Consider the following 22,603-nt stretch of genomic DNA (forward strand, 5'->3'; position numbering starts at 1 on the left):
CATGTCCGTCATAGATACATTGAAGTATGTAAACAGAAGCAGTTCAAAAATGAATAAAAAAGTTTTCAAGTTCTTTCTCTGACATGCTGCTGTTTGGAATACAAGATTTCTGTTAATGAAATAATTTCTTTTGGGAAAGACTATATATATCTTGTGCTTCTAATTTTTTTTAGAAAATGTAGCAAAAGCTGTGACTAATCCAAAGGCACAATTAAAGATGCTATGGCGACTTTCTTTAATTGATTTCCATGTGTATTTAGAATTGGTTCACTGAATAGAAGTTTTGCAAGTTAGGAACAGAACCAAGGAGAATAAAAAAAGTGTGCCTGGGAAGTGGGAAGTATATATATGCACGGTATACCAACAAACGAGAAACCAAAGCATGAAAAGAGGAAAGAGATCAGGTACACTGGTACTGTTCTTTTAATAGATATATGCATATATCTATTAAAATATATATGCAAATATTGCAATGCCAGCATTAATAACTAACAAAAATTAATCAAAAGTTATTCTCATTACATGGACGTGTTGGTGAAAAAAAGATATATTGAAATATGTAAATGGAAGCGGTTCAAAATTAATCAAAAGTTATAAATACTTTCTATGAAATTCTTATTGTTGGAGAAAAAATATACCAGAATCTGTGACTGAAATCCTTAGGCACAAAAATGAAATGAAGACTTCGATTACTCAATAGAAGTTGCAAGTTCGAAACAGACACAATGAGAATAAAGAAAAAAAAAAGGCCAAGAAAGTGTAAGTATGGTATACCAACAAGGTAGAAATCAGAGCATGAAAAAGGAGAAAGGAATGAGGTCAGAAACACTAGTACATTTGATGAATGTTGAATGATAGCAGCAGTTCAGCACAAAACCAGAATGCAAGTACTGGCATAGCCAGGAATGGATTTACGGGTAGGAATAAAAGAAAAATGAATTTTAAAGTAGGCAAAAATCCACATACATATGGGCATAAGCTTAATTTTTAATACCGAAAACTCATTTTTCAAAATCTAGAGATAGACAACTGCATTCCCCTAAACTAATGTGGCTCCGCCACTGACTGCAGGATAATACCTTACTTCCCTATTAGTTACAGTTTTAACCAAAATCAGGACAATTATATTTATTCATGGTGCCCTTTAATAGTCCTATCGATTTTAAAGTCACAAAGTTAAACAACAAAAATTTAAACCTTTGGTGAACTGGGGGGGGGGACTCAGAATTAGCTTACCTTCAATTGGAAATGTCACGATGGCGCTTCCTTCGTCATTAAATTGGACCCCATAACGGCCATCCTTGTTGAACTTGTTCGTCAGGGTTGGACAGTTTGTAATTTGCAACTCACGAAGATTCCTGGGTAGTTCTTTTAATTCACATAGTTTTGGACAGTCTTTAATTTGCAACACACTAAGGTTCATGGGTAGTTCTTCCAATTTACATAGGTTTGGACAGCGATCTAGACTCAGAAACTGGAGAGATGCAAGATTTTTCAAGTTCTTTGGTAGATGGGTACTATTGCATTCTGTTAATTTCAAACCCCTGAGAGAGGTAAGAGACTGAAGAACCTCATCATCTGAGGAATCTCCTTGGAAGGAAGAAATTAGCAAAATTTCTATTGAGGGAATAGATTCATTTGATAGTATCAAATTCAATTGCAACAAGTTGTCAACTATTACATGTTGGAGAGGAGATGCATACTTTCCCATAGAAGATGAGGGGTTGATCTCTGGGCAGTGCGTCACTAATAGACGATAGAGTGCAGTTAATGAATTCAATCCTTCCAAACGACCATTCCATCTTGTTATATGCAGCTCCTCGAGACGAGACATGTGACCAACCTCTAAAACTCCCATTCGGTCCTTGAACAGTATGTCCCAGACATGAAGGACACGTAATACTGGTAAATTTGATTTGGAAAGAATAACATCAACATTTGAGCAATCCCAGAAAATTAGCCTCTCCAAGGAGGAAGGCAATGCTTCATTTGATGTGCTCAAATTGAGGCAGTCTTTTAATTCGAGCTCTATCAGGGAGGTCAATGCTCCAATACCTCCCAAGGAACTAAGAAAGTAGCATCCTCCAATAGTAAGAGATTGGAGCTTCTTCAATAAACGTAGGACTTCCTTAGGAGGAAGAGAGGTTATTGTCAGAATATTAGATAATTTTAGGATAGAAAGGGAAACCAGGCATTGTATGCAGTTGGATAATGCATCACTAGTAATGCTACAAGATGATATCTCAAGGTTAGTGAGTGAAGACGGTAAAACCAAGTTGGACTCTTCATTTTTGTTGAACATTGTTTCTATGTGGTAATGCATGAACATTTTCCACACATCCAAAAGCTGATCCCGAGAATAATCATCAGTGTAAGGGTGATATTTTACAATCTCTGAACAAATATTTCCATATTGTGAACTTGTAATGCAGAGTTCTGGTGCAGCCTCAAATCTTTCTTTCACAAACTGTAAAAAATACCTCACAGTCATATCAACTTTTAGGGGTTCTCGTAGGTACATTAATTTCAGGCACTCTACAATTTCCTTCACAACCTCAAGCTTGGATTGCTTTGTTTCTTCCTTCATTAACAAATCATCCTCAGAGAAATAATTAACCTGTGGAATTTGGTCCATCTCTAAATAAGTAAGATTTGGAGGAAGGGAAGGCAATTTTTTAAGGTTCATGAGCCCCCGTAAAATAAGACTTGTACAATTAGGAAGTGATTCATTAATGGATGAGATATATTGTACTTTCTCACAATAAAATAATGTTAGCGATGTGAGATTCATTAGTGAATTCCGACTTAGGAGCCAATTTGGAAGTTCATATCCTCCAAATCCTGAAAGTGTTAGAGCACTTATATAAGAATGAGGTTGCAATGCATTTAACAGTTGAACATGTTGATTAGAGAGATCAGTAACATTATCAGTGTCACTTTGGTCAAGTTTCCACTCAAATTCTAATTTCTCGAGATGTATTTTCTTTTTTATACTAGCCTTTCTAGCATCCATTATAATCCCTACATTCTCAAGACCTGTAATGCAAAATTCACCTCGAAGTTGATTCAAATTTTCTAGTTGGTGCAATTCACTCCCACGTTTCTTCCTTACAACGAATTGATCAAGGCCTTGGAGGGATGTTAGCCTTCCAGCATTACAAATATGGGACGTGGTCTCCCCAACTGTTTCAATGCGCCTCAAGCTAATGAGTTCAGAAAAATTATTGGGTAGAGATTCACAATTTGGCAGGACAAGAGTTTGGAGGTGGTAAAGTTTGCATATGGAATCAGGAAGCCTCTTAAGAGGTCGAGAGCGATAAACATCCAGGTAACGGAGATGCTTTAAATTTCCAATAAAGTCTGGTAAATCATCAACACACTCAGAAATATGTAATACCCGCAGTTTTTTCAAGCTTTTCAGTATCTCTCCCAACTCTTTCTTTGGAACAAAACCGTCAGATTCCACCCAAAAAGTGCATATATTGTCCATGAGGCATAATATTTCTTTTAGTGCTTTTATCATGCTTGCGGGCAAATAGATGTGGCGAATGTTTTTCCTTCTAGATAACATTGGGGTTATGTGGGAAAGAACTTCTCTGTAATTAGTTAAGTCTATTCTGATAAAATCCTCACCTTGAACCCGCTCTGCAAGATCATGAAGCAGGTCATGAAGTCGATAACATATTTCCTCTTTAAATACTACTTCTTCCAAAAAGTAACTCGATACGAGCTCATGCAAGTATTCTTCACCGATTTTTTCCAACCTCTTTTGCTTACGGGTTGCCCTGATAAAACCTTCCGCCATCCAAAGATGAATTAAACATTGTCTTTGCAAGATAGAGCCCTTCGGAAATAAGCCACATATTGAAAAACAACGTTGGAACTCTGGACGCAGCTGTTGATAGCTCCAGATCTTCGGTTGCATATTATCTTCTGACCAATCTGTTTCTGCTGCTTCTTTCCAATCACTTAGGTTAAGTTTTTGTCTCAACTGATCACCCACTATCTTTGCCGCACCAGGGTCTCGTTTTAGTTTAATAGCTATCTTTCGGCCCAGTTTTTCAAATTCCTCTTTTTGCAAATTGGAATTGCTAGGCCAAGCATAGTGCATAAAGAGTTCCAAAAATTGACCCTCCTCTATATCCTCTAAATTATAGGCCTCTACTTCTGTAACACCGGGAAGGCCAACTTGTTGTGCAACATTTTTGGATTGAGTTGTAAGTAGAATTTTGCTCCCTGACAAGCAACTACTTAAGCAATCAATGAAGTTCTTCCATTCATCCTTAAAATGCTCAACATCAGTCCAAAAATCATCTAACACAAGTAGAACTTTCTTGAGCATTAACATGCTTTTTAGCTGTGTTGAAAGAGCTTGAAGACTTGTAACGGAATCAAAATTACAATCAGAGAGAGCACCTTGTTTTGCCTTTATGATTCTCATCGTATCTTTCATCACGTAAATAGCCTTAAATTTGTGAGGAGTATGCACCCACAAATGAAGATCAAAATGCATCTGCCCAATCATATGTTTAAAAACATATTGGGCAAGTGCAGTTTTTCCGACACCAGAACGGCCTGTAATGGCAACTATAGGGGTAATTTGCCTAGTGTTGCTTACTCTAGGCTTAAAATTTACAGGTTCATTCGTAAGTAAGCCAACTATTTTTTCTTGTTCATTCATAAGTAAGCCAACTATTTTTTCTTTATCTTTCTCACGACCGAAAATTACAGGAGGCGGCCTTGAGCCCGTATCCCTGTCAGTGTTACTACTAGCATTTTCTTGTACCTCTAACAAATCACCAAATTCGTTTGCCTCCTTTGCAATTTCAATGAGTTTGTCTATACAATCCTTTAGCATGATTTTTTGTCGGGAAAAAATAGATAAGCCATATTTTAACTTAATCAACGGATGCCGGGGTACACATTGGGATGATAAACTAACTCGGGTTCCCCTTTCATTCTTTACCTTTTGCTTAAGTTGTTTATACTTGAATAGGTCGATTGCTTGCTCAGCCTCATAGTATGCATTCTTCAGCCTATTGAGCCAGTCCACTAGCTTGTCCTTGTTGGGGCTCTTTTCAATTTTCTCAATCGCCAGAGAAAGGCGAGGAAGTACTACGGCCGCAAGTTTCTCCCTTCTTTCGTCGATGCCGGTGCCGAGATAGTCATATGCTTTGTTGAAAAGCTTGGTTATCCCGGGTGCTACCAGCCACCCTAAGGAGGCTAGAACAGCTGCCTCAGCCATGGTTGATCTTCTCTTTGTACGAGATTTAAGTTGGATTGCTTAATTTTGACACATGTTTTGAAGAAAGTTCAGAAAAGTGGAAAGGAATGCTAGGAAATGAGATGGTAATGTGGGAAATTTTTTGGGTGGGTAGGGAAAGGACTACCTGATCAAGCTCAACGGTTGTTTCTTTACTTTCTCTGGTTTTCTTCCCATAGAATTAGAAAAGCGCGGTGTCTTCATTATTGAGTATATCTTTAATTTTTTTATATATAATAAAATGACAACTTGGAATCAATTTTGAAAGTCTAATATACAGCGGCTGCCGCCTCATGTTTTTAAGTGAATTAACGAATTTTAAATGGTAAGACTGACGAGGTAACGTACTAACGTACCCTCTATATCCTTGAATAAGAGTAGAGGCACCGTCAAAGCACGTTCAAAGTAATCTCAAACTTCGAAGAGCATTAGATCATTTTTCAATTTTAAATTCTAGGTAGTCATTTTATTTATAGTTTTAATCTCAGGTAGGTATATGATAATTTCATAAATACATTTTTTTTTAGGATACGTTTGGATGAAACAAGAAATAGGATAAGAATAGAGCTAATCTTAGGTTTTTTTAAATTTCATGTTTGGATGAAACAAGGAATAGAGGAAGAATAGAGTTAATCTCAAGTTTTGAGAATAGTAGCTAACTCAACTTTTGATTGAGTTTAGTAGAATAGTGAGATAACTCATATAAGACAAATAAAGAATAGTGGGTTAGTGTTATTCTTACTTCATCCAAACATTGAATAACTCAAAAGAATAGTGTTATTCTCGGGTCAGTGCTATTCTTGCTCCATCCAAACGCACCCAATTGAAATTACCATTATATTACCAAAAATATTATTTTTTTACTCATTCATCAATCTCAGCATTAATTTTTAAAATGTATATAAATTATTTTTGATTTTTGAAATTAATCGCATGAATGCAGTATTTTTAGATTAAAATTAAAATAATTTTAATTATTAATATGTAGAGGAGGGATCAAGTTACAACAATTTTTTAGTTACACAAGTTATAACAACCATTTTTATATTTTCAAAGTCCAAATCGTCGATTCAAACCGTTAGATATGATCTCTACAATAAAATGTGCTTGGAGACCAAATTTTACATTTTTTTGAATTTTTTTATTATTTATTAAGATGAGTACAAAAACTAGTCAAATTCAGACCATTGAATTTTGTACCCATCTTAATAAATAGTAAAAAAATTCCAAAAAATTGCACTACTGAAAATATCACTTTCCGTCCAACTTGTATGTGTTAAGCATATGCCGCGCGCCAGTCTTCATGATTCTGAGCCAGAATCAAATTCTCCTGTACTGATTTTCTTTTTTTCTGGCATTTTAAAAATAAACCGAATAACTAGGATTTATGAGCATTTCTATTTTTAACATGTCCAGACTGGCTGCTAATGAGTCGAGCTGGCTCGCGAATCAATGAGTTGAGCGGCTCAATATTTCATAACGAATCGGACTCGAAACTAAAAAATGCCCTAACTCGACTCGGCTCACTTTTGAAACAAAAAAACTCGGCTCGGCTCAACTCGACTCATGTAAACACTTGGCTCGACTCGGCTAGACTTGTGAGTCGGCTCATATTACATGTTAAAAAAATGATCATTTAATTATTTTAAAGAAATTATTGAAGTGAGATAGATATATTCTTGTGACTTTAAATTACATGTTGAAAAACTTTGATTATTTTTTAGAATAAATGATCTAAAGAAATTTAAAAAAAGATCATTTTTTTAAAATAATTTCAAAATGCCGGCTCATATTACATGATGAAAACTTTGAAATTTGAAACAGGAAAAATTTGAAATTTCAACAAATTTGAAATCTGAAAATTTTGAAATCTGAAAAAATTTGAAATTTGAAAAAATTTGAAATCTGAAAAAATTTGAAATCTGAAAAAATTTGAAATCTGAAAAAATTTGAAATCTGAAAAAATTTTGAAATCTGAAAAATTTTGAAATCTGAAAAATTTGAAATCTGAAAAAATTTGAAATCTGAAAAAATTTGAAATCTGAAAAAATTTTGAAATCTGAAAAATTTTGAAATCTGAAAAAATTTGAAATCTGAAAAAATTGAAATCTGAAAAAATTTCAAATCTGAAAAAATTTGAAATCTGAAAAATTTTGAAATCTGAAAAATTTGAAATATGAAAAAATTTGAAATCTGAAAAAAATTTGAAATCTGAAAAATTTGAACTTTTTCCAAATTTGAACTTTTTTTTAAATTTCAAATTTTTTCAGATATCAAAATTTTCAGATTTCAAAATTTTTCAGATTTCAATTTTTTCAGATTTCAAATTTTTCCTTTTTCAAATTTCAATGTTTTTCAACATGTAATATGAGCTGACATTTTGAAATTATTTTAAAGAAATGATCGTTTTTTCAAATTTCTTTAGATCATTTCTTTAAAAAATAATCAAAGTTTTTCAACATGTAATTTAAAGTCACAAGAATATATCTATTCCACTTCGATCATTTCTTTAAAGGAAGCGTCTAATTGTCTACAGCCTTTTGTCCACCATTTGTCTACAGCTTTGACTTGCGCGAATACTGTAAAATTACTTCTACATGCTGTATAATTATAGAATATATCACATAAAATATATCAGTTAATCACAAAACATCCAGCAACTATTTGAAGTGGTCCCATGATAGTTAGAAAAAGATTGCAACTTGCACAACAGGACAAAATAAATGTACTTTCAAACTGTACTTTCGGAAATTACAGTTATAGGAAGTTATTGGCAGTTAGAGTTAGTTATTAGCGGTTATTAGCAGTTAGAGTTAATTATTAGCGTCCGCACTGGGTTGAATCTTGTATACTGTAAAATTGAATCTTGTACACTGTAAAATTGAATCTTGTATAATGTAAAATTGAATCTTGTATACAATAAAATTTTCAATTGAATCTTGTATACTGTAAAATTGAATCTTCTACACAGTAAAATTTACAATTGAATCTTGTATACTATAAAATTGAATCTTGTATACAGTAGAATTTTCAATTGAATCTTGTATACTGTAAAAATTAAATCTTGTATACAGTAGAATTTTCAATTATATCTTGTATACTGTAAAATATATACTGTAAAATTAAATCTTGTATACTGTAAAATTTTCAAATCATACTGTAAATTTTCAATTGAATCTTGTATACTGTAAAATTTTCACATAATACTATAAATTTTCAATTGAATATTGTATACTATAAAATTTCTAAAACTAAACCATAAAATAATGTCATCTATACTGTAAGATAAAATGTAACAAATGTTACATTTCAGTTTAAACTACAACCTACAAAGAATCATGTATACTGAAAAATTGCAAAATATAAACGATAAAATAATACCATGTATACTCTAAAATTGCTAAATCTATACATACATCCATCATCACACAAAAAATCTGTTCACCACAAAACAACATATGTTCACCACAAACAACATCTGTTCAACACAAGATAAAAATATTCACCGCAACATTCAGAATAGCTAAATAGCAACAAAAAAACTATGGACAAATAACTTTTACATTAAAAACCTCTTGTGTTCATTGTTCGGATGAGTAAGAAGCCTCTCTATCATCTCTTTCCTCCAGATTTTCACAAAATGAATACTGTAAAATTACAAGATGAATACTGTAAAATTACAAGATAAATACTGTAAAATTAACAAATCATCTCTTTCTTCCAAATTTTCACAAGATGAATACTGAAAAATGACAAGATGAATATTGTAAAATTAACAAGGCAATATTGTAAATTTAACAGATCAATACTCCATATCGCCTCTCTATCATCTATTTCCTCCAAATTTTCACAAGATGAATACTGTAAAATTAACGGGGCAATACAGTAAAATAAACAGATCAATACTCTATATCGTCTCTCTATCATCTATTTCCTCCAGATTTTATTTGAAATGCTAGATCTGTTACTGCATACAACGAAAACAACAAATTCAACAGAAATGACTTATTGGATTTGAATTTTGCCGTGCTCTTCAACAAAAACAACTTATATTCGATCGCACTCCACGATTGAAGGTTCTATTGCAATCATGTATAAAAAACGAGATCGAGTCAGTAATCTCAATTAAAATCGACATTGCAAAGGAAAAATAAATCAGAGAAGGTAAATACAAAAAAAACAATAATTACGATTTTGTTGTCGTCGCGGCCGATCCAGATTATTCTTCCGATCCGATCCGATCAAGATCTCCGTCTTTGGCACCTTGCAAGATCAATAAGGTATCGTACATCAACACTGATTTAAGTTAAGAAAGGGGAAGAATATCTAGCCGCGTGGCGAGCTCGAGATTTAACTCGTGAAACTCCGAACCAACAGTTTGAGACTGGAGGAGTATTCTCATACGGCTACGACCTGAGCATCATCAGATAAAATCAGGAATCGACGAGGTTTACAGATCGAAGTTAAAATTTAATTCAAAATTCACGATCAGCCAGACGGGGGAGAGAGAATGAGGAGAGAAATCGCGAAGGGAAATTGCCTCAGGAAGAAAAAATCAGATCGGGAAGGAAGGTTTTTAAGCCACGCCTAAAGCTTCTTCAGTAACGACAATAGTTTGAATGAAATAGCGAAGGGAAATAGGAAGGAAATGGTGTCATCAAGTAAAAAATCTGATCGGAAAAGAAGGTTTCAAAAATGAGATTAAAAAAAGGAAAGAGACAATCGGACAAAGAAAAGTTTATATACGCGAATTTGAGTTGTCGTTAGAAAGTGGAGATCAGAGTCCGTTAAAAACAATTGAACCGGGAGTCGGATAAGGCTGTGGATAAATGGTAGACAAAACGTGATGGACAAGAACCTTTTTTCTTCTTTAAAATAGTTAAATGATCATTTTTTCAACATGTAATATGAGACGACTCGCGAGCTCACGAGCCGAGTCGAGCCAAGTGCTTACATGAGCCGAGCCGAGCCGAGCCAAGTACTTACATGAGTCGAGCCGAGCTAAGCTTTTTTCTATTAAAAGTGAGCCGAGTTAGAACCGAATCATTTTACTTCTCTCATTGAGCCAAGCCGAATTTGAGTCGAACCTTAATCATTAGCAGCCCTATGTCCAGTTAAACTGGGTATACGAACTTACAAACACATTCTTCGTTTTTTGTCATCCGGTTAGCTCACCGCACCAGTGGAAAATATGGAACCAGGATCGGTTATATACGCATATTAGTATCGGAATACAACCGATCCTGATGAAGGCGATACTGATACTACAATAATCTGGATCGGTTGTTTAAACAACCGATCCTGATACTTTTTTTTTTTTTTTTTTTTTTGCAGAACCTCCAATTTTCTTTATAAATGGAGAGTAAAGCTGAAACCAATTTGTACCAGTACATCTAAACTGATAAGTTACCAAATGTAAGTGGTATGGTATATCACCTTGAAATATATGAAAAATGGAGATTTAACAAGTTCTTGAAGAACTCCATCCAAGACTTCCTTATTTATATGATTGACGGTCTCATAATCGCAACAGCAATCCTCCACCATACCAGAGTAATTCCTTGCATCCTATTTCAGAAAATAAGCATGAAAAATTTAGATGAATTGTTGTTAATTCGTGCATTACTTCACAAAATTCGTACTTAATCTGGAAAAGAAGGTTTCACACTTTCACCCACGGAGCATTTACAGTTGTTGCTCGATATCCAAAGCTTCGGGAAGCTTCTAGAACTGATAGCTGTCGCCAAGAGAATCGCTGACACTGCACCGACCACCGCCATCAGGCGCCATAAACGGCGACTCTGCGGCGTCTTCTCCCTGCCTTCTCGCTGACAAAGAGTACTGAGGATTTTGAGAGGGAGATACGGAGACAGAGAGAGACGCTAAGTTGAAAATGAGAGGCACGAAATGAAAATAAGAAGAACCCTAAGCAGGTTATATAAGGAGTTATCATTAGGATCGGTTGTTTATAAACAACCGATCCTGATACTATTTTCTTTTCTTTTTTTCTTTTTTTTTTGCAGAACCAACTTTGAAAAAAAAAATAGTATCAGGATCGGTTGTTTATAAACAACCGATCCTGATACTATCACTGAGGTAAACCCCACTCATATTGATGGGCTATCAACCATCAAACGGCTACCATTTATTTTCTTTTCTGTTTGGTAATACATGTACACGGATAAATATTAAGAAAAATGTGAAAAATATAAAAAATATAAAAAATATTTATTTGTGTTTGTATGGCCAAATCAACTCTACTATGATCAATTTTGTACAATTTTATTATTATTAATGGCATCAAATTGTTAAATGGAATGCAGGCCGTTCATTTCTGCATGATCATCCAACGGTGGGTCTGTAATTAAATGACATGTAATAATTTTTAAAATGATCAAGATATAACATGGAACTTTAATAACGTAAAAGTGCCGAAGGCCCGACAACTGTAAGTTTTGATCCAACGTAAACTATTTACGGCCATGCGATGTTGCTATATTGTTTTGCTTTGATGAACTAGTAAACGAATCCCGAATTGTATCAAATTTTATAATGGTGAAATTAATATGACATTCTTTCATTTTAACGGTTCCGATCGACCAAATGCTGATGTTCGTATTCGTTCCTTCACAACCCCACACAACAAGGGTTCAAGTCCTATGTATATTATTATATGGCACAAGTCATTGATGCATCATGCATGATTGTATAAAAAAATTCAATAGTCAAAATGACTTCAAAATGAAATATCAATGTCAAATAATTAATTATATTATCACATAAATTTTAATAATATAAATTACATTAATTTTCATCAAAAAAAAATTATAATTGAACCATATGCCATATACAACAGCCATATATATATTCTATTAATCACCACACTAATTACATATAACACAAATGCCTAATTACATATACTTCTCAATATTAAAATTACAAACATAAATATTTTAAAATATTGAAAAAAAACTAATTTGTAGAAATTTCAATTCATAAATCAATTAAACTTAAATTTAATTATAAAATAAAATTTGTTATCTTAATTTTGAAGCTGTCACTGTACCAATTTGTTTTTAATTCAAACGGAGCATTTTAGACTACAGCGCACCACACAAAGTTGGTTCTGTAAAAAAAAAAAAATAGTATTAGGATTGGTTATTTGAAACAACTGATTCTAATACTATTTTTTTTTTCAAAGTTGGTTCTAATAAAAATAAATAAATAAAAATAAAAAATATCAGGATCGGTTGTTTATAAACAACCGATCCTGATACTATTTTTTTTTTTTTTTGCAAGTATTAGGATCGGTTCTTAGCTTAGAACCGATCCAGGTACTATCTAGATCGGTTCTTAGCTTAGAACCGATTCAGGTACTATCTAGATCGGTTCTTAGCTAGGAACCGATCCAATTAGTTCATGTGCTGTGCTTTCATTAGCTTTTAGTGTCGGTTTTATTGATAAAACCGATCCAGATAGGTATTAGTATCGGTTAGTTCATACAGCCGATCCAAATAGGCCGATCCTGATTTCAGTTTTTCCACTAGTGCCGCTGTATAAGCCATATATAAAAGAAAAGTTTGATTGGTTCAAAGCCAAAAGTGATGAACATTTTGTTGAGTAAACAACAGGGGTCAAGCCCCTATTTTCATTAACCGCGATTGGTTACATAGTTGGAGTTTCTGAGGAGAAACTCGGGTTTAAAACAAAGTATTTATGATAAAACAAAGAAACGAAAAATAAGAAATATGAAAATACAATAGGTGCAACTAATTTCTAATTCTCACGATTATTGCTATTCATCTCTCTTCTGGCTGTGCGTCCCACGGTCCGCCATATTTCAAATATATCTTGAATTAAGTCTTCCTGATTCTTTTGTTTTTCTTTAAATACTCAATTGCACCGTTCTCGCCAGATTACAAAGTGAGATAGCACCAACAAGGACTTTCCTTCTTTGCTCATGCTGCCTTCGATGGTCGCTCTAATACCATGCAGTTGCAATGATGTTGTTTGTATGTTTTCCCTTCGCATTACACTCATGTAAATCCCGTTGCTGTAGGTACACCCACTAAACAAATGCTCAACCTACTCATCTCTCGCTTGACACATATAGCATATACCGACCAAGTTATATCCTCTAATTTTGAGATTGTCTGTCGTTAGGATCTTATTTCTTTGCAGCAGCCATTCAAAAACCTTGAAACGCGGGGGGCCTTTAGTTTCCAAATTCGGTGATATATAGTTGGTATTGACCTGTGTTCCGTTTTTCATTTGATAGTATGCCGATTTAACAGTGAATTTACCTTCACTATCCGGCTTCCATCGCACCTCATCCGGCAGCAATGTTTGGTGGTTATTATATTCTTCCCTCAGTTCTTGCATTTCAGTTCGCAGCCCCGCCAGCTCGTCTAATGCTTGCAATGACAGGACCGGTTTAAAGAGGTCTTTGATATCCGTTGATAATATGACCTGTTGGAGTGTGACCTCTGTTGAAATTGTGATGAACATTTTGTGCTTGTTGCTTTTATGAGATGAGAACAAACAAAAAGATATCTTCAATGGAGCGGTGGTCTGGCCGGCTGACATAAAAAAAAAAGAGAGAGGATGTGTCGATGTAGATATTTAATTTGTGTTCGCGGTTCAAAACTGAGAACATGATAAAAATTAAATTTATAGAAAATCAAACTGTGGATATTTAATTTGTGTCTGTAGTTTGATAAAAATACAATTTACAAAAAAAAATAAGTTATCTGGTTTATCTATTTTTTTAAGATGGTATAGAAAAAAAATTCGGCCTTACGTAACTGTGAGTTTTTCATTCTTAAATTTCTTATCAGAGATCTTTCAAATATGTATCATGAAAAATGTTTTTTGAATTCCGAATGGGAAGGTTTTTTCTTTGGATGCGAGAAAAAAATTCGGTTACCCCATATCTTATCCGAAAAAAAATTTCAATTACCTTTGCTCCACCTTTCACATCACAAATGTGCCATATGTAATCAAATTTTGAATTTTTACGAATTTTGGTGGGTGCACCGAAAATTATATATTTCGGTTACACATCAAATTTTAAATTTTTGGTTACATACAAATTTTGATTTTTTTATTAATTTTTGTAACTGGTTATTGGGGACACATAATTTGAATTTAATTAATATATAATTACCATAAACGAATAAAAATTTTGGTTACTTTACTTATTTTAATATTTAATCATCATAACTGAAGATAGATTCGGTTACCCTTAAATTTGATTAAATTTGTAATTTTAATGAAATTTATGGTGTGGCAAAGGGGTAACCAAAAAAAAAAATTATTTTCAGTTTTTGTATTTTTTGTAATGTGAAGAATAATCAACTAATAGGAATTCAGTGCATATCCTTCCTCCACTAATCGGAATTAATTCCACACGGCTAGTTTTGTTCTCGCGATCCCAATTGAAGAACGGAGAAATTTTCTGCAAATAAGTATAAATACAATTACTTCTAGAGTTCTAGTCACGCAAGCGCTCTTCCAAGAAATCAATTTGAAAGCTGCAGTTTGCTGAATTTCTTAAGGCCATTAATTATGGATCCTAATTCCTAGCCCTCATCTGTCTCATTTTTAATTCACGAATTTGAATGCATCGGCGTAATAAATGCAATACGTTTCAGGTTTTCGCGGTATTTCAATTCTTCAGGCGAAATATAACAAATCAGGATCTTGCATTTATAGTTAAGTTTGGTAATGCAACACCTTATATTTTAACACAAGTATTAAGAATTTAAGTATCACTCCTCCAATAAATTTTGTTAGTGACATGAACTAATTATCACCGAAAACACACACTTAGTCTACTAAATTTCTTTTTCTATCTTCCATCCAAAACGATCACGTAATATTTTTGTATTTGAAAGGCAAGGAAAAAAATAAACGCTCGTTAATCTCACTGTAATGACTAATGAACATTAATTGCAGTTCGAAGGAAATAATAGAATTTGATTATGTTTGGGTTAGCATGAACCATCAATCTTGTTGTATTTAACATCTTTGTTTAATGGAAAGTAAAACCTAGCATGCACCACAAAATCTTAATAATTAGATTTTATATTTTTTTTATGAAGTGCTTTGAACTGTTTTAGATTTTTTTTATTTTTTATTTTTGGTTGAGAAATAACTGTTTTAGATTTTTGAGGGGTTGAATTGTAAAAGAGGCAGAAGCTATGGGAAACGGCCAAAATAAAGGCTGTCGATTTTCTTAAATTATATTGTATTTATTCACGAATATCATATATTATTCATCAAAGATCATGTATTTATGTATGCATTATCATTACAATATATTTTAATAAATCTTAAAATATATATAGTTTGTGTAAGAAAAGTAATATGTCTGTCCGACGGACCCGAACTGAGGTTTTTTTAGAGGGAGAATATTAACACCAATTTCAAGTAGTGGGAATATTAATATCATATATGATTGACTTAATTTGAAAATTAATACAGAGAAGAATAAGAAAATGATGAATTTGATTTCATGTATTCAAAAGAGAGCTGTATAGAATTCTTATAGTACAAGGTTCTGTATCTACTAAATAAGCTAAGAAATAAAAATAACAAAAGAAATCTCCTAAAGCAGAAAGCTACTAATAACCTGATTGTGCATATCTTGCATATCTCTACATATCTTACAATATCGTGTAGCCATTATATTACTAATTTTAACACTCCCTCTCAAGTTGGAGTGTGTAAGTTTACTACACCCAACTTGCCTTGAAGAAACATAAATTGACCACGACCAAGTGGTTTAGTAAAAATATCAGCCCTCTGTTCATTTGTGCGAACAAACACAGTCTGAATTTCGTCAGCTTGAACCTTTTCACGAACCACATGACAATCAATTTCGATATGTTTGGTACGCTCATGGAACACAGGATTAGCAGCAATATGCAATGCGGCCCGATTATCACAATGCAAATTCATGGGCTGAAAATGATGCACACCTAAGTCTGCAAGAAGTGACTTTAGCCATACTCACTCGCAAGTCGCAACTGCCATTGCTTGATATTCGGCTTCAGCCGAGGACCTCGAAACCGTGTTTTGTTTTTTAGTGCGCCATGATATTGGGCTATTTCCAAGAAAAGTGCAATAGCCAGTGATAGAACGTCGAGTTGTCGGGCAAGAAGCCCAATCTGAATCACAAAACGCACTCAATTGAAGATTATTTTCTGAAGGCATGATAATTCCTTTACCTGGGCAAGACTTCAGATATCGAAGAACACGAGTGGCAGCATCCATATGAGGCTGTCGAGGGCTATGCATGAATTGACTAAGCATGTTCACAGCATATGTTATCTCAGGTCGTGTTATGGTCAAGTAAATAAGTCGCCCAATTAAACATCGGTATGTACTAGGATCCTCTAGTAGCTGATCGGTTTCAGGATACAATTTCAGGTTCTGTTCCATGGGAAAGTCAACTGGCTTGGCTCCAAGAAGACCAGTCTCCTTCAAGATGTCGAGAGCATATTTCCTTTGAGATAAAAATATACCCTTTCTTGAGCGTGCCACTTCAATGCCAAGAAAATATTTCAAAACACCAAGGTCCTTAATGTGAAACTGGGAATGGATAAAAGATTTGACTGATGCGATTTGAGCTTCATTGTTCCCTGTTATTATCATATCATCAACATAAATAATTAGGAAAGTTGTGTGAACACCTGATTTCAACACAAACAAGGAATGGTCAGCAGAGGATTGCTTAAAACCAAAACTTTGTAGTGCATTAGAAAACTTTGAGAACCAATTACGTGAAGCTTGCTTCAGCCCGTAAAGTGACTTGTTTAGCTTGCAAACAAGATGCTGCCCATTCTCCCCCTCACGAGGAAAACCGGGTGGTAGATGCATGTAAACTTCTTCGATTAAGTCACCATGGAGGAATGCCTTATTAACATCTAATTGATATAGAGGCCAATTCTTTGGTGCATATCTTGCATATCTCTACATATCTTACAATATCGTGTAGCCTTTATATTACTAATTTTAACATAATTTTCTATATACCCTTCAAAACTTCTTTAGTTTTCTATTTACCCTTCTACTCCTTGTTATATTTAATATATCCCTTAACTTTTGTCTTCTTTTTCTATTTAACCATAGAGTTAATTATTCACAATAAAATATTGTCTAATTTATTTGTTTTCCATTATGCCTTTGCCATTTCCATGTGATGTACCATGCTACTGGAAAACCACCTATGTCTTCAAATCAGAAAATTATTTTGCAAGGTTATATCCGTATGGGTTCCACCGTCAACAAGTACTAGCCAATACATCTTGGTACTTAAATTGAAGTACCAGTAATTTACAAAATCTGACTTTCCTCCCGATTGAATTTTTTTTACAAACCATCCCATTAGCTTTTGTCATAATTGAATGAAATCACCTACCTGATTTCCAAAAGCATAACCGTGCCACTATTTTCATGATTATTACTAATATGGTATATGTACCAGCTAATACTTCCTGGTACTGATTGGTTGATAACATAGTATCTGTACTTGTACCAATACTCTGGGTCTTGTCTGGAAATTCTAAGCCGTATGTAATGTAAATATGTAAGCTACCATCCCTGATAGGTAGTGCACCACGATCGAAAATGTGCTCCGTGCCATTATATAGCAGATTATGTGTTGAAAATTGTGAACAATATCTCATTTAAGCATATGAGAAAACTTTTTTTAATTCCTTGTTAAATATTCATTTTTTTTCCTTGTTACATGTGTTCATGGATGTAGCTACTCGACTGCTGTAAATTGCTTATCATATGTACGAAGGTTATGATTATTATCTATTATTTCATTCATAGCACCCAAAAATTTCAGTTTTTAATTCAGTTAATAATTACAATGCAATTGTTATCCCGATTAAAACTAAGAAATTGAAGATAGCAACAGACGTCGCTACCACTAAGAAATCAAAGATAGCAACAAATACTCAAATACCAGCACACAAGCTGGAGATGTACAAGAGTTAACAATAATACTACCTTCGCTGCTCCTACTATCGTTTATATGTGTTCTTTAAATTAAAAATACAATTTGAGTTCCCAAATATATATACAAGACTGAATTTTCTAATTTATATTTCATTGGTAAATTTAATCAAAAAAATAATATTTCACTGGTACAGAGGCCTTTCAGCTAATAGAGAGTAAGATGCACGTCTAATTCACTGGTACAGAGAGAGGCCTTTCAAGGAAAATATTATACAATTTGGTGGTTGCTTGTAATTCACAATTCATAAGTAAGCAACATGCGTGTCTAATTTATAAAAATAATGCTTGTCTAATTAGTAATTATGTGAGAACTGAAAATAGAAGGGAAAAAAGAGAGCTGGAGAGCAAAAAGGTAATACATATCGAAAGATTAGCACAATAAAAAAAAAAAAGGAGAGCAGTAAAAAAAGTTTCTGAAAAATAAGCTTAGGAGATTGCTAACCACGAGAAAACATGAGACAACATGAAAGAAGAGACGATGAACTTCCAATACAAAATAGAATAAAATAAAAAAGGGTATTTTTTACTTTTATTATTTTAACCAGGGTTTTCACTATAGTTAACTTCATAGTTAAAGTATAATGGATAAAAAAGAAAGAGTTTGTTAGAGTTTAGAGATAAATTAGATAAATTGAAGTGTTTAGAGGTAAACTAGTATCGTGCCCGTGCGTTGCGACGGAAACATATTATAAGATTAAAAAAATATGAAAAGATTTTTTTATTGACATTGACACATAATTAGTAACTTATGAAATTAAAATATTCTATTATTCAAATTATTATCCGTGTATATTTGAAATGTTCTAATTTGATTTGGAAAAAAAATCCTTAAATTTGGTTATTTGAAAATGACAGACTAGAAACATTATTACTAAAATATGTTATCAGAAACTTTAGTACACCCAAGTACCCAACTATTTTGTTAATATTATTTATATATTCATCATCACATTATTATAATTCATCATCATCATCATTATTATAAAAGAGAAGTATGCATGCACTTGATTTAGATAGGACTGAGTCCAACTACAACCTAAAAGCAAATGAAAAAGATATACCAACTATGTTTGCAAGCAAAATTAGAAACAACAGTAAGCACAATAAATTTAGTGATCATTCTTCAAGCAACAATAGAAATATTTCTTACATATCTTTTCCTTTTCTATTTTTTGAAAAATACTGATAGAAGCTATCAGTTGTGCATTAATAATAACAAAATACATCCCACATAGTGCTATTGTTCCTTTACATCAACGAAATCAAAACAACAGAAAAAACAAAACAATAGCACAAAAACTGCTCACTCAAATCTCCTATCGCCTATTGAATTGGTGAACTCCACATCATCTGAGCCACATCTCCCCTTCTCCCCACGCCTTGTCAGTCACAATTTTGCTTGGTACCCTTTCCCCCTAAGTACAACTTCATTTCTCTGTTGCCAAAGGTTTCAAAATACAGCCATACTCCGTACCACCTATTCCTCCTTCATGCCTCCTAGATTTTTGGCGAAATGCCATGACCCCTCCCAAGATTCCTCAACCGAAATCGAGCTCCTCATCATCTTTAGACCCCACTTTTCCTCTAATCTCCTCCATACCTGTGTCGCGTACCGGCATGGGTACATGAGGTGTACCGCTGTCTCGGTTTCACTCGAATTGCACATGACACACTTCCTTTGACAAGGAATTCCCCTTCTCAACATCACATCGTGCGTTTAAATTATGTCTTGCAAGAGGAGGTATGTGAAAAGTTGTACCTTTGGCGGTGCCCGACCTTTCCATATCTCCATGTAGTGCCATCTAATCTTTCCTCCCGATATCAATATCCTGTAAATCGATGCTGCTGAGTAATCTCCTTGTTGTGACCAGCGCCACCATAGCCGGTCCTCCTCATTGTTAAAATCCAGGTTTGCCATTTCCTGTGTGTGTGGAGATTGAGTCTGTGATGCAAAAGCTGAAATAAAAGAAATAAATAAAAGCTGACATAAAAAAGCTGAAAGAAATAATGGAAAGAAATAAGCGGCAGCTATGGACCTGGAAATAAAATTGAATTATGGAAAGAAAGAAAGAAATAAAAGCTGAAATATGAAAGGAGAATAGTAAAAAAACATAATTTAAGAAAATGAGGAAATTAGGAAATTAGGAAAATTGTGCTTCTGTTACTCAACTGGTATCCTCCTGTGCAAGGCTTTAGCGCCCTCAAGCAAGCTTGTCAGACTTTCTATCTAGACCTTTTAGCACATTAGTCCCTCAATTTATTTGCTTATTATTCTCTTGCTGGAATTATAGTATCATTGATCCCAACTTGTCAAGTGTGCTTATATCATTCTTTCAGGTCTGTACCATGCACGCAAATTGTGTAGTACGTACGTACCAATTTACTTCGGAACAACTTCCAGTACCAGTATCTGGATTGTATCTAGATTATAAATAAATCAATAATCAGATCAAGATGTAAAGGGCAAGGACTTACAAACTGGTGATAATGAAGCGTCACATGATTGCGACCAGCATATCCATATTCTTTTGGCAAATTGAATATGAGCTCTACACAAATTAGAAAAAATAAAATAATAAAAAACAAGAAAGGATTACAGTCTAGAATTATAAGAACGCTACTGAACTATAACAACATATGAACTCACTGGTCTGTAGTTCCGTACTAAACCAAATTCCCCTATTCTTTCTATTTAGCACCTTTGATTTTTTTTAAAATCAGGTAATTCATGTTGCATACGTGTTTCAAATGACTTGCAAGGGTAGGAGAAAGAGAGGGGGAGGTTTGGATTCGGTGCTCGGTAGAGAAAGCGGATGAAGGAAATGTCAGAGGGTTCTAGTCGTAGCAGAACTGCTTCTTGAGAGTATACAACTTATTAAGACATCTTTCCTCTTTAATATCAAGATAGCATATTGAAATTACAAAACTGACTGGTACCAATTTTTCTGCAGGACATCGAGTTGTTGTAACAGTGTCAAGAATCCAATAGGAGCATTAGAGCATTTGTACAGTACCTTATAGAATTAATACCAAATTGTATGGTCACAGTGTTGGTTTTGAAACCAAAAGTCTATATCAAATCACATTGACAGCCCCTGCTTTTCAGATTCTTAATCATAATTCCAACCACAAATGCATGTGTGACCGTATCAGTAATTAAAAGCAAATTGGTAATTAACAAGCAGATTAAAATTTGAATGGTAATTAACAATTGAATGAGGATTAATTGAATTTTAACAATCAAATTGGTATTGGTAATACAAATAAAAGACATCGTACAGGAAAGCAATTAGCACAATTGGTAATTAACAGAAAAACAATTAGGACAATTGGTAATTAACAATTTCACTAACAGTCGAACCTTATAGGAAACTCCATTTTTTCTTTATTTCAAAGCAACTAACCGAATTTTAGTAAGAGGGAAGACAAATACTAATGGAAAACATATTACAACCATCTGCGGAAGTAAGAGTTGTACCGTCGAATTGGAAGAGAAAAGAGGCGGAAGTAAGTTGTACTCGAATCGGACGAGAAGGTGTACGCAGGAAGAGAAGAGGCGGAAGGGTATGACCGTCGAATTGATAAATCGATTGGACAGCGAACGATCGGCTAAATAATTGATATTCACCAATTCTCAAGGATACATCGCCTTCGCGCACGACCGAGGCAAGGCGCTCGAGGGAGGGGGTAGAGGGAGGCGTGCGGTAAAGGTAGGAGGGGGCGCAAGGGGGAGGTGAACGATCCTTCTTCCCCTTTTCTCTCCATCACTTTCTCTTAGGTTTTTTTTTTCTTTTTCATTGGAAGAAAGGTCGGGGAGGCCTGGGAGGGGATGGGCACTTGGGCAGCAACAAATTTCGCTGGGAGAGAAAAAAATTCAGATCAGCGAAAAAAATTTGCGGTTATTTGCGAATATGCGTGGCAATATGTGTGGTGATATATATGGCATGTATACTTTTCACTAAATTTAGACTTCTACACAGAGAAATGGTGTATTTAATCAAAAGAAGACATATTATTTGTTTAGATGGCTCAGATTCAATCCGGATTTAAATCAATAAATCCTAGCTACACTGCTTTCTATCATCCAAGTCAATTTAAGGTGCATAATATAGAGAAGAGATAAGAAATTAGAAAAATCTATGAGGGTATACAAAAAAGAGGAGGGTTCAAATGCCTCCATTTTTTGTGCCTCCATCATGCCTCCATTTTTTAAAACTTTAATAACTCAAGATTTAAAACTTAAAAGTCAAAATAAAACCGTTAGATGTGATCTATGTTATTTTCTCTATGTGCTCATAAAAAATTATC

General features: G+C 34.0%; 1 protein-coding gene and 1 long non-coding RNA gene across 2 annotated transcripts; both read right to left on the bottom strand.

Annotated features, from left to right (window-relative positions):
• Positions 1 to 1,080: 1,080 nt before the first annotated feature.
• On the bottom strand, positions 1,081 to 5,245 carry LOC144546613 (putative disease resistance RPP13-like protein 1). Its single transcript, XM_078295155.1, has 2 exons — positions 1,237 to 5,245; positions 1,081 to 1,088 (listed from the first exon to the last, which is right to left on the bottom strand). Exons 1-2 carry the CDS (start codon positions 5,243 to 5,245, stop codon positions 1,081 to 1,083), a joined length of 4,017 nt encoding a protein of 1,338 aa, XP_078151281.1.
• Positions 5,246 to 19,390: 14,145 nt separating this feature from the next.
• LOC144546655 (uncharacterized) lies at positions 19,391 to 22,175 on the bottom strand. The gene is made up of 3 exons (XR_013508848.1): positions 21,774 to 22,175; positions 20,771 to 20,844; positions 19,391 to 20,251 (listed from the first exon to the last, which is right to left on the bottom strand). It is a non-coding gene; the product is annotated as an uncharacterized LOC144546655 (long non-coding RNA).
• Positions 22,176 to 22,603: the final 428 nt, after the last annotated feature.

The sequence above is a fragment of the Carex rostrata genome, chromosome 30 (assembly GCF_964058835.1).
Source record: "Carex rostrata chromosome 30, lpCarRost1.2, whole genome shotgun sequence".
Taxonomy (NCBI): domain Eukaryota; kingdom Viridiplantae; phylum Streptophyta; class Magnoliopsida; order Poales; family Cyperaceae; genus Carex; species Carex rostrata.